Source organism: Helicoverpa armigera, chromosome 2 (assembly GCF_030705265.1).
Source record: "Helicoverpa armigera isolate CAAS_96S chromosome 2, ASM3070526v1, whole genome shotgun sequence".
Classification (NCBI taxonomy): domain Eukaryota; kingdom Metazoa; phylum Arthropoda; class Insecta; order Lepidoptera; family Noctuidae; genus Helicoverpa; species Helicoverpa armigera.
In genome coordinates this window covers 11,340,570-11,351,878 of record NC_087121.1, presented here as the reverse complement: position 1 = coordinate 11,351,878, position 11,309 = coordinate 11,340,570, and the positions used below count along the sequence as shown (strand labels likewise).

General features: G+C 35.8%; 3 protein-coding genes across 5 annotated transcripts in view; 1 reads left to right on the top strand and 2 right to left on the bottom strand.

Moving 5' to 3' along the window:
- Positions 1-11,309, top strand: part of LOC110379007 (galactokinase) — a 95,018-nt gene that overhangs the window by 9,423 nt on the left and 74,286 nt on the right. The window lies entirely within an intron of this gene.
- On the bottom strand, positions 2,667-4,548 carry LOC110379342 (uncharacterized). 2 transcript variants are annotated; one of them, XM_064039912.1, is made up of 3 exons: positions 4,294-4,548; positions 3,683-3,814; positions 2,667-3,451 (listed from the first exon to the last, which is right to left on the bottom strand). In XM_064039912.1, exons 1-3 carry the CDS (start codon positions 4,424-4,426, stop codon positions 3,054-3,056), a joined length of 663 nt encoding a protein of 220 aa, XP_063895982.1. In that variant the 5' UTR covers positions 4,427-4,548; the 3' UTR covers positions 2,667-3,053. The 2 variants fall into 2 exon arrangements, 1 of the variants encoding a protein (XP_063895982.1); XR_010277505.1 differs by lacking the exons at positions 2,667-3,451; positions 4,294-4,548 and adding an exon at positions 3,968-4,216 and having other exon boundaries at positions 3,688-3,814.
- On the bottom strand, positions 7,474-11,296 carry LOC110378492 (zinc finger protein 91). Of its 2 annotated transcripts, none has more exons than XM_064039885.1 (4): positions 10,926-11,296; positions 10,111-10,239; positions 9,565-9,686; positions 7,474-9,292 (listed from the first exon to the last, which is right to left on the bottom strand). In XM_064039885.1, the coding sequence occupies exons 2-4, from the start codon at positions 10,150-10,152 to the stop codon at positions 7,921-7,923; spliced, it is 1,536 nt and encodes a 511-aa protein (XP_063895955.1). In that variant the 5' UTR covers positions 10,153-10,239; positions 10,926-11,296; the 3' UTR covers positions 7,474-7,920. The 2 variants fall into 2 exon arrangements, with proteins under 2 accessions (XP_063895955.1, XP_021193452.3); XM_021337777.3 differs by having other exon boundaries at positions 11,018-11,296.

Here is an 11,309-nt window from a genome sequence, read left to right as displayed (position 1 = left end):
GGAACTCGTCATGAAATAGATAGGTACCTAGATCGCCTCCCATCTAAGGACCGATTGCGCCCATACGATCGATCGACCCTGCAGGGGCCCGATTCTCCTAAGTTAATAATGTCAAAATCAAATAGAAATCGAATCGCAATATGATCGCAATAGCAGTTTTAACCATATCGGGCATTCTGCTACTAATAAAAGACCAATCGTATTCGATTGACATTTGATTGGTGTGCGATTGGTCTGCTATTTTGGTCTATACGGTAGTTTGCTGTACAATCATTTTGCAATCGTAAATCATTTGCAGACAAAATTATTCATTATTGAATGACAGAAAAGGATAAAAATGTTTATTTCAAAGAAAAAATAGCGGAATGCCACATACGCTTCAATCGTAATCGAGTCGGGATTGGATCTCAGTCGAATCGAGTCGAACGTGAATCGTATGTCGCTTAAGTAAAATTAGGAGAATCGGGCCCTATGGCCAAAAGTTCTCAAGTAAAATGCACCTTTGCACTCTACTAATATTATTATTGCAAGTTAGTAGGTTTGGATGTTTTTTCCTCAATTAAGTTTAAACAGATAACCATCAGGGTAAGTGGGTCGGGGTGGCAGTTTTTTTAAAAATAAATAAATACCATTGTGATAAAAGATTTATTTAAGTAATCAATATTCAATTAAAGACTAGAACCTAGTTTAAAACCATAAAGAGCTGAAAAAACATTTTTAAAGCAAACATCTTTTAGGTACTGGTTTTTAAAATGTCGTTAGGCTCTTCAAAGTTTTAATTGAAGTTGAGAAAAAAATGTGCGAAATAAAGATAGATACTTAATGCGTCTGTAATTGCGATAAATACAATAAGGTTTGAGCCCTCCGTTAAATCATGCGTAATCAATAAAACATTTTAAAAGTATAGGTACCTAATGTATTTTTATTCAAAAATATTGCTTAAGTAATATAAATGCAACAAGGTAATTCATAATTATTTCAATCATCACCCAACTAAACTAAACGAAAGCTAGTAAAAGCTACTAAAATGCAAGCAGACTACCCATATAACCATTTTTGCGAACATAACGTAACCGTTTCGACACTTAGTGTCGACACTGATCTATCTCGAAACATAATCTCGTCGACGTTCCGTGTTAGCGCCGTCGCTGCAACTAAAAATGGGGAAGATCTCGACACAATAAACAAGTAACATTTGGTTTCTAATTTACGTCGCCGTGTCGTAACATTGTTACCGTATTTTAACCAGAGATCGCACTAATCATTCAATCATTCATTCGTTCGATCAATTTCGTTGGCTCGTGCGTGAGTGACACGACGAATAATACAAAATACAAGAAATCCCAAAATGATGGTTGAAGTATGATAATGATAATGAAGTAAACAAAGTTTTAGTTTTCATTAATTAATATGGTTTATAATGCTCAAATCTTATTGGGAAAAAAAGTTTACTGTGTAATTTCTTTGAATATGTTGATATTTCCAACGCGCCACCGTAATATCATGTTTTAATAATTCTGGCGAAAGAAAAACTTTTGTTAAATAAAATAAAAATATAAAATGATGCACATCGAGTGCTCAATAGCTTCCATTTAAATACAATATCAAATATTTTAATCCTAATACAAATTATTTTAGCAAGATTTACTGATTAAATTGGTAAATAATGAACTATGAAAAAACATTTTTGATGTTTGTTATGAAAAATATGCTCGTCGCAACTAGTCACAAAGTTACGATAATGTGTCGACACGTGTCGACATGTTACGGTAAATTGTTACAAAATTACTAGATTTTTAAGATGGTTTCTCTTAATATTTGGTTACAGTGTTTTCCAAAGTTTTTATCAAGTCAACATGACTTTTTGCATTGTTCATCAGAATTAATATCGCTTGTGCCGAGTACTTGGGTTAAAGACGAAGACGTCTTGTTTTGGCCGAGAAAAAGAAAAAACTGCGATTTGGAGCTCGAAAGTTGAAATTTTGGCACTAGGGACGATACCACTAAGCTCCTCCACTAAATTCCGTACTGTTTTCCTGTAAATGGCCTAGAAAAGAATAAGTTTTAAGTTCAATAAAATGGGTATCCGTCAATTTGCCCTACCAACAATGCAACATCATGAAAAAAATATTATAATAAAGAAAAACTTGTGTAGGTACGAGTACAATTAGGGACCAGAGATATTTTGGGACTTGGTACTTATTTCTTTAACTCTTCTGTTAAAAGTTGAAGTCCATCGGAATTTACGTCAGGTTTTTGGTTGTTTACTCATTTTAAATTTCATTAAATGGTTGGTAACGGCAGAAAACATAGACAGTTTGAGAATAACTGGCTCTCGTCATGTTTTAAATGTGTTAAAGGGTTCTGGAACATCGACTACACCATGTTACTACCCAGTTACAACACATTTGTGTCAACATTGCTCACTGGTTACAAACCAAACGCAAAGTTTCTAAAATGTGTGGTTACAAATTCAGCTGTAAAGTATCGACACAGCGACCACACAAAGGTACTGAATCTAGTTTCCGTCACATTTTTACTGAACCGTTACAACACATAAAAGCTAATCCCTACACAGTCACGTTGTGTCGTACCTGTTACGAAACTGTTGCGACTTGTTACATCTTTATCATATCTGCGACCAAAAATGGTTGTATGGGTAGAATTAAAGGTCCTCAAACATATCGTTTGGCTGAGGGTTTCAAAGCACAACCCGAGAAAAAATAATTAAATTATTGCAACATTTAACTGCCCCCTAACCTACGAAGAAAATCAATTACAAATCTTAAAAACATTACCTTGCTAGTTGCTACCTATATTTTAAGGGGCCCGTCCTGAATGAATCATATTAAATGCTGAAAAAGTATTGGTGCTTAGAAAAATCTCAATCTAACTAATAATACGAAAATGGCAATCAAAGCTTACTCTATATAAGATCTGTTAAAACTTAGGTTGTAAATCTTCCTAACTCTGTGTATATTTGTTTCAATAAAATCTATAGTGCTATTTAATAGGTAAATATCTAATAAAACCCGGGCTTTCAAATCTCAGCGTTATTCTACAGCATCGAAGTCGCAATCACTAGCTGGAGTCACATAAGGCAGTTCCATTTGAGATCCGAACTCAGCTTCTAGCAACACTTGTTGAATTTTAAGTCTGGCAAGCGCGTTCTGTTTCGAACTCAACCTTTTTAGAGTTGGGGCACAACTGATTAGGAATAGTTCGTCAGGGTCGTTGCGGTTACACGAACAAGGGTTTGCGTCGTCGTCAGTGGAGTTCTGACGAGCTTTCTTGGGTGAAGGTTGGGAGTCGTCGTCGTCATCGTCTTCGTACTTCGTGTCCTGGCTGTAGGACAGGTCTGGCAAGCATTGTATCGCGCGCTGACGGATCTCCTCTTCACCATCCGAGTCTTCGGCCTCTTTTTTGGATGCTCTGCAAAAGTGTGTAGAATGTTAGTAGGTCTTTGCGATGGAATCATTAGATACCTACCAAATTATTCTTATTGGGTAAAGATCAGATCAAAGAAATAGGGTAAAGTTATTAAAATATACCTATGTAAGTAATGACATTAAATGTCTCGACCGTCTTTTCACACAGCTATTTTACGGATAAGCAAAACTACGAATATAGGCACTCGTTACCGTAAAACGATAACATAAAAAAAATGTTACGTACCCATTATCCTTAGGCTCTATATGCGGCAGAAGGAATCTCATGGCCTGATGGTAAGGCCACCTGGTTCGACCTCCATGCGTCCTCTGCAGCTTTATGAACGAATCTCGAAGGGATCTCCAGCGCTTCTTGCATTCTGATTCTGCAAAAAAAATAATGCAATTATTAATTTATTAATTAGAAATAAAACTCTTGATTAGAATAGAATTATATTTTAATGTTTTCTAAATAAGATTGTAGGGCAAGGCAACGTTCAGTAATTAAAAGTGTAATAAAAATACTAATTATCGATAACCTTTGTATACTTATTGTTAATTTAGAAACTGGCTGAAATTCTGGGAAATAAATACCTACGGACGTTTATCGCCAACACGTTGATCAAAGTAAACACAATATTGGCAAGTGTTTTTAACAATATTAGGAATTGATAGATAAGGTTGGCGAAGTAGGACGAAGAATTAATTAAGCGGGTTGGTAATCTGTGGTATTAATATAAATTAGCCAAGGATTTTGGCGTGGGGGCGGGATTTAGCACTCTTGTACATTATCAATTATCATGTACCCAGGCAAGGATTTTTTTGCTATTCTAGCACTTCTGGATTTAAAAAAAACTTTACTTACCAGAAACATGTAGAGCTTCCTGCACCTCTTTCCACGCATCGTCTCTTAGCTTTGTTTTATTGAAACCACTGACAGACTTATCGTATAGAATCGGACGCTTTTCGACCTCCTTGATTAAATCTATTTCATTCATCTTCTTTAACTTTTTGGTTTTCTTTCTTTGGAATATTTTAATTTATTTATAGCTGTATATAGGTAGGGATTGTGCTGGAAGACTATTGTTTTAACAAGTACTTATATTATGAATATTTTGTTTACTAGGTAGTGAAATATTTGGCAGTGTATTTAACTATATCAAACAAATGATTTTTTATACCTACTAAGAAATTGTTACTTTTTATACATATAGTATATCTTCTTATATTCTTACTTTGTGGTATTTATCACAAATTCGAACGCAGACCTCACCGAAAATCACTTCTATTAAGTACTATAAACAAATTCGTTGCACAGAACGGTCTTAGTAACGCACCAATTTTTTTTTGCAAATCACTGCGAAACGCTCACTTTTTTTTTGTGTTCTATTTGATTAGAATGATACACAGTACCGGTGTGATGGTGGAATGGGATGTTGGAGCACTGGGTGAGGGAGCATGACGCACGGTCCGCGCGCGCCGCGCGTATCGAGCGGCGCGGCCGGCGCGGCGCGATGCGGCGTCGCTCCCGGCCCTACGAACTTCAACTTTATTGATTTTGCTGATTAGGAAACAAGTGAATGGGGATAACTTAGCTGTAATGTAATACGAGTAATCGCGAACTTTTGTTATGGCTTCCGTTTTGGTTTATTTGTTGTTTCGTTGCTGGGAAAAATCGTAATTTAATTTAGTTAACTAATTAAGCTGGTTGTACCTAATCAACATTTTAAGATTATACTATGTTTCCGTTTTCCGGTAGAATTATGGCATTATGTTGTATTATCAACTATTCCTCAGTTTAGACTTGTGCTTATTACCTATGTAAATAAGTTAACATAACATAAGCAGGTGTTGTTAACATAATAAAATTTTCAGTTACATGTTACCTGCCTGCCTGCTGATACACCTAACACATTGGCACGCGCAACCAACGCATTGCAAAAACGCATGCCTTCGTAAATATTTGAACGTTTTGTTCATACAATCACGCACACAAGACGAGAAGTATCTATGTACTTAAATCTTTATAAAAATAAAGTTTCGAGATCGAGAGAACCTTCCGTCTTCGCATCGTTATCGTAACTTTAGTAACGACTAGGCGTGTTCCCGCGGTTACACCAGCGTCACGAAGGAACTACTGCCGTTACAAGCCTTTACTATGTTACTCGGGATATATATCTTAGACACCAATGCCTGTGTCTGTGTTTCGGATAGCACGTTAAACTGTAGGTCCCGACTGTTATTGAACATCCTTGGCAGTCGTTACGGGTAGTCAGAAGCCAGTAAGTCTGACACCAGTCTAACCAAGGGGTATTGGGTATTGGGTTGAGGTCAGGCAGGGCAGTCGCTCCTTGTAAAGCACTGGTACTCGGCTACATCCGGTTAGACTGGAAGCCGACCCCAACATAGTTGGAAAAAAAGGCTCGGAGGATAATACTATGTTACTCGGGAAGACTCGGGAAGAGTGCAGCATTCCAACAGCGAAATATTTTTTCGAATCGGTTCTGTAGTTTCGGAGCTTTAGGGTCAATTCCCACTGAAAGAGCAGCGGCCGTAAGAGCGCGGCGCGGCCCGCCGCGCTCGCGCTCAATCACTTGCATTTGCGGCCGCTGCTCTTTCAGTGGGGATTGACCCTTAAGGGTATAAACAAACAAAAATTGTTTTAATTTGTATTAGTATAGAAATCACCAACCCGCATTGAGCAAGCGTGGTGATTAATGCTCAATCCTTCTCCCTGTGAGAGGAGGCCTGTGCCCAGCAGTGGGACGATATAAAGGCTGTAACAGTATAGATACGAGGGTCAAACTGAAAGTTCTTAGAACTGGCCACTTATAAACAATATAATAAAAAATTAATTCTAAAATTTGAAAATAGAACTCTTTGCCAATATTACTGAGTATATATTTAATTCATTTGTCATTTGTTTTACGATTTGGTGGCAAATTAAAAATTGTCTGTGTCACGTCAACATGAATTTAAGACGAGAAAATTTTCGTGCAATGATTTTTTATGACTTTCGATGTCATTTAAGACAACAAGAAAGTTATGATAGACTACGATTGGCCTTTCACGATGAAGCCCCATCTCGTGCGACTGTTTACAACTAGTTTAATGAGTTTAAATGTGGTCGCACTAATCTCACTGATGATTTACGTGAGGGACGGCTTTCCACGGCGACGACTGAAGATAACATCTGTGTTGTGCGGCGTATGATAGAGACTGACAAAAGAGTGACCTATCAGCAGATTCGGACAAGCTTAGGCATCGTTATGAGTCAAGTGCACAAAATCCTCCACGAACATTAAGCGGTCAGGAAGCTTTGCGCCCGGTGGATACCTCATAATTTGACTGAGGCTCAAAAACTCCATAGTGTGGATTGGTGCCGTAAAATGATTGAAAGATTTAACGGAGGTGACTCAAATGCTGTGTTCGACGTACTAACACTTCAATAAAACATATAATAAAACTAATAACTGGCTAATGTAATCAGTTTCTGATTTTCTAAGAACTTTCAGTTTGACCCTCGTAGCAGAAAAATAATATAAAATAACGCTGGGCTTTGCACTAATGAAAACAAAAGAGAGCTACAGACGGGAGTAACTGACCCTTTTCCTGTTCTGAATTAGTAAGTCCTATTTTGATCAAGATTGTTTTCCTTAGCCATATGTGATGTTGAAGTGTCGGATTAACCACATGGCCCACGGGGGCCGGCCCGCGCATAGTTAATTCTATGCCACTGAATTGATATATTTTCGCTATTTCCAAGGACTGTTAGGAAGTTCACCAATTTTTGAGACTCAAGGGCCATATTAATTTTGCTACGGCTGCCTACATTGATCGATCTGACTTGGCAAGGAAAACAAACTCTTTAACTTGGAGGTAGGTAGGTGCCTTAAGCACTAGCTAGACCACTGGCCACCTCATCATGAGTTACTTACCATCATCATAATTAGCCTTTTTATCATCCCACCGCGGGGAAATGGCTAGTCTTACATATATGTATGTAACTAAATTAAACGAGGAATCACTTCAGGCAAACAAAAAGTTATTAAATGAGATTTTTTTAATTACAGTAGTTATAACAATTTTTGTAACAAGAAATAATTACTTACATTAGTTAGTGTTCATTATTTTTCATTTTAACATCAGTCTTTCTTGTTATCTAAGAAGTTATGAACTTAATAAAAATATTATTTATAATTATTCAAATAAATCCACAATTATGATTGTAAATTAATTTGATTTCATCCTTTCCCACTTGCATAGACAATAAATGTTGATTTTTGGTACAAACTAAACTTATAAAATAATTATGTACAAACTAGCAAGGAAATAACTTTTTTGTACATCATCAGGATAACTTTAACACGTCGTCAATATAATATTTATAGAACAATTAACGCGTTTCATAAAAGTAACAAAAAACATACTCTCTATTACGCATGCGCGAAGGCGCTAAATAGCTAACTTCGGAGTAGCAAATCTGTCTGATTTACTCCTCAGATTTTACAGGTCGTTTCTTTATATGAACCTTTCGCACATGTATTCCTAAGGTATTCTTACAAAAGAATTTCTTATCACATATGTAACATTCCACACTCTCGAGCAATTTGTGATATTGTAAGTGTGTCTTGCCAGCGAAATACCGAGAGCACTTACGGCAACGTACCCCGGAATGTATACTAAAATAATGATGCATAAACGTCTTTCTACTTAAAAACTTTTTTGAGCATGCATCACACTCCATCTCAGGGTTGCGCTTGAAGACATTTTCATGAACATCCCTAATATGTCTTTGCAGATATGAGTCTCTATTAAACTTTTTATGACATTCCTTGCATTCAACAACCTTTTCCGGAAACATATGACAACGCATATGTATGACTAAATAGCTTTTATTACGGAAAAATTTCTTACAAAAATCGCAGTAGAATTTAGAATCCTTTGCTTCGTGCGTATTCAAGCGATGAAATCGTAACTTGTGTATTTGGGGAAATACTTTTAGGCAAATATCGCACTCGAACCGTCCTCCTTTCTCGTGAAGTAATTTGTGTCTATGGTAGCCACTGACATCAGAAAATGCTTTAGGACAGAAGGGGCATTTGTACCGTTTTTCTCCAGTATGTGTTCGTTTGTGGCGAGCCAAGGCTGACATATCATGAAAACCTTTGTTGCAATACGGGCAATCATACGGCTTTACAACACTGTGAATGATTTCATGACGGTCCCTGTAGGCTGATGCTTTGAAAGCCTTAGGACAATGCCTACATTTAAAGGTTCTCTCGGTATTATGGGTTTGTATATGAGTGGAAAGAACACAACTCTGAGTGTACGACTTTCCACATATATGGCATGAGAATGGACGTTCCCCTGAATGTATGCGGTAGTGGACATAAACACGATGAATATCTTTAAAAGTTTTTTTACATACAGGACACTCAAATTTATTGTCATCAGTTTTCCTTACATTTATATTTGGTTTTGGTGGAGTGATAAATTTTCGTATTCTAATTTTCTTATCTGTAGATCTCTGTTTTCCTTTTTTGTTCTTGGTCACAATTTCTTTTTTTATTTTCGATCCTTTACTTGTGCCATGTTTTTTGACTTGCATCTGTTTTTTAAGAATATCTTTTTTGTCTTTCTGTTTTTCACTAGTTCTATGCACCACTTTCATGTGGTTTTTCAGATCATATTGTTTGTAGAATCCGATGCCACAATGACAAATGTGTGGGAACGGCAAGTGAAGCACGGAATGAGTTTTAAGAGTGCTTTCATCAACAAATGAATAATCACAGTCCGGGCATTTATAGGGCTTCGGTATATCAGAGCTTATTTGAAATCTGCCTAGCTTTCTTTGATTATTCCTGAAAAAAGGAAAACAAATGTTACAGGAGTTTCATTCAAAGTATAAGAGAAGTTTGAAAGTACATATTTGATTCCAAGCTAGGAATAGTTTCCGTCAGTGGGTCATCTTAGGGGTTTCTCTTTATAGTTTATTTTCAGACCATAATCAAACATGTTGATAGTAGTCTTTGGTGAAAATACATAACAAACTATAACACCTTTGAAGAGTAACCTGCATTAAAAAAAATATGTATTTAGAGAAAGAAATAGCTTGTTTTAGTTATCTACTTACACTTTCTGTTTTACGTGTTGAAGCTTATGAAGCATCAATTCTCTGTTAGTGGAGAACCCTCCGCGGCAGAGATCGCAACTGAAAAATGTAGCTCTTTCTAGTACCACATGGGCACTTACTAACTGAAACATGTAAAACATATTATTAACACATACTCTTGAATAATTGTATTGGATTGTGACTTTGTGAGGCGTGTGAAATACTTATGTTTACAAATATTGTCATGTATGTTGAATTTGACGAATCAATGATTAGACTGCTGGTTATCGTTATTGTTATATGGTTCAAACCATCTTAAAATGCCTAAACAGTCTAGACACATTAAATTTTATTTGGCGAAAGACAGAACTGAAATTATAAGCTTTTCTAAAAAATCTTTGTTGAAATATATAAAGTTGGAAATTATTCTTCACGTGGCCGTTTTTATGTTTTTTAGACATGATAGCAGTGTACAATAGTAAAAGATGTTGTTTAAAAATTTAAAAAGAAACAACATTCTGTCACTGTAACTTTAAACAATAATTTCATATGAAAAAAGTAACTTACATGGGAAAAGAAATGCTGATTATGATAAGACATGTGTTTCATAATGTCACTTAAACTCGGGAAGACCTTTGGGCATCTATCACACTTATATACTTTCAGCCTTTCCAGCTTCACTTGTAAATCTGGCCCCTGAAAAAAAAATCCTAAAATGTTACAACCTTCTTGATGCTAGAAGTTTGAGGATAGAAGATTAGTCTTGCAGGTTTGTATAATATAGTAGTTGTCCTGCAGTGTCACCCGCGTCCCATTGGAGCTACTGTCCACACCGGGTTACAATTTAGCCCATGTTACTCAGGAAGAGTGTAGTTTTCCAATGGTAAAAGTATTTTTATAATCGGTTCAGTAGATTGAAGCCTTGATTGTATCCCTAAGACGACCCACTGACCAAGAAACACTCTTTATTATATTAGTATAGATTTGGTACTGTGTGTATATGTTCCATAATACATTTATATACTCATAAGGTTAGTGTTACTGATTGGTTAACATGAGTAAATAAGTTTATAAGCACACAAACTATTTTATTTATTTATATAATTCAAAAGTTGTCAGGTATTTAGTTGTAAAAATTTTACCACAAAACCGGTTAAGCGGTTTGACTGGGGCTGAGCAGCATTGGTTTACATACACTTAAATAGATTTATAGTGTAACTTCTTAATGTAGTGTGTATTACTTCTCAATTATTTTATGCAAGTATTTTTGTAACTTAGTTGAATACTAATAACCTTTGATTGATTCCCACTCAAGGTACTATTGGAAATGTACGTAGGGCTCCAGTGTTAAAAAGATTTTAGATTAAAATAACTGAACTTACATAAAAGTTTTATAGCCTTAGAGATTCTAACCTATCAGGCGGTAGATTTGTTGCGAAGTAAAAATTATGAGTGAATAAAACTGCATACTCACCATTTTCATCTTTACTGTAATTAGACACGAGGGCTTTTAGTAAACGCTAAGAAATATGATATTCAAGTGAATTTGCTGCTGTAATTGTTTTTGCTAACGAATCATTACTTTTGAACTGTGTTGAACATTCTTATTGAGTAGTTCATTTAGTGGCAACTACTCAATTTGTACTTTTTATGTAACTCTGTAGCAATAAATGTGTATGTAATTAGCCAAAAAAGTACAAATATTTTTTAGAAAAGCGCGGTTGTTTACAAGTTTTACAAAAACTGCAACCGGTAATCATTTTTTT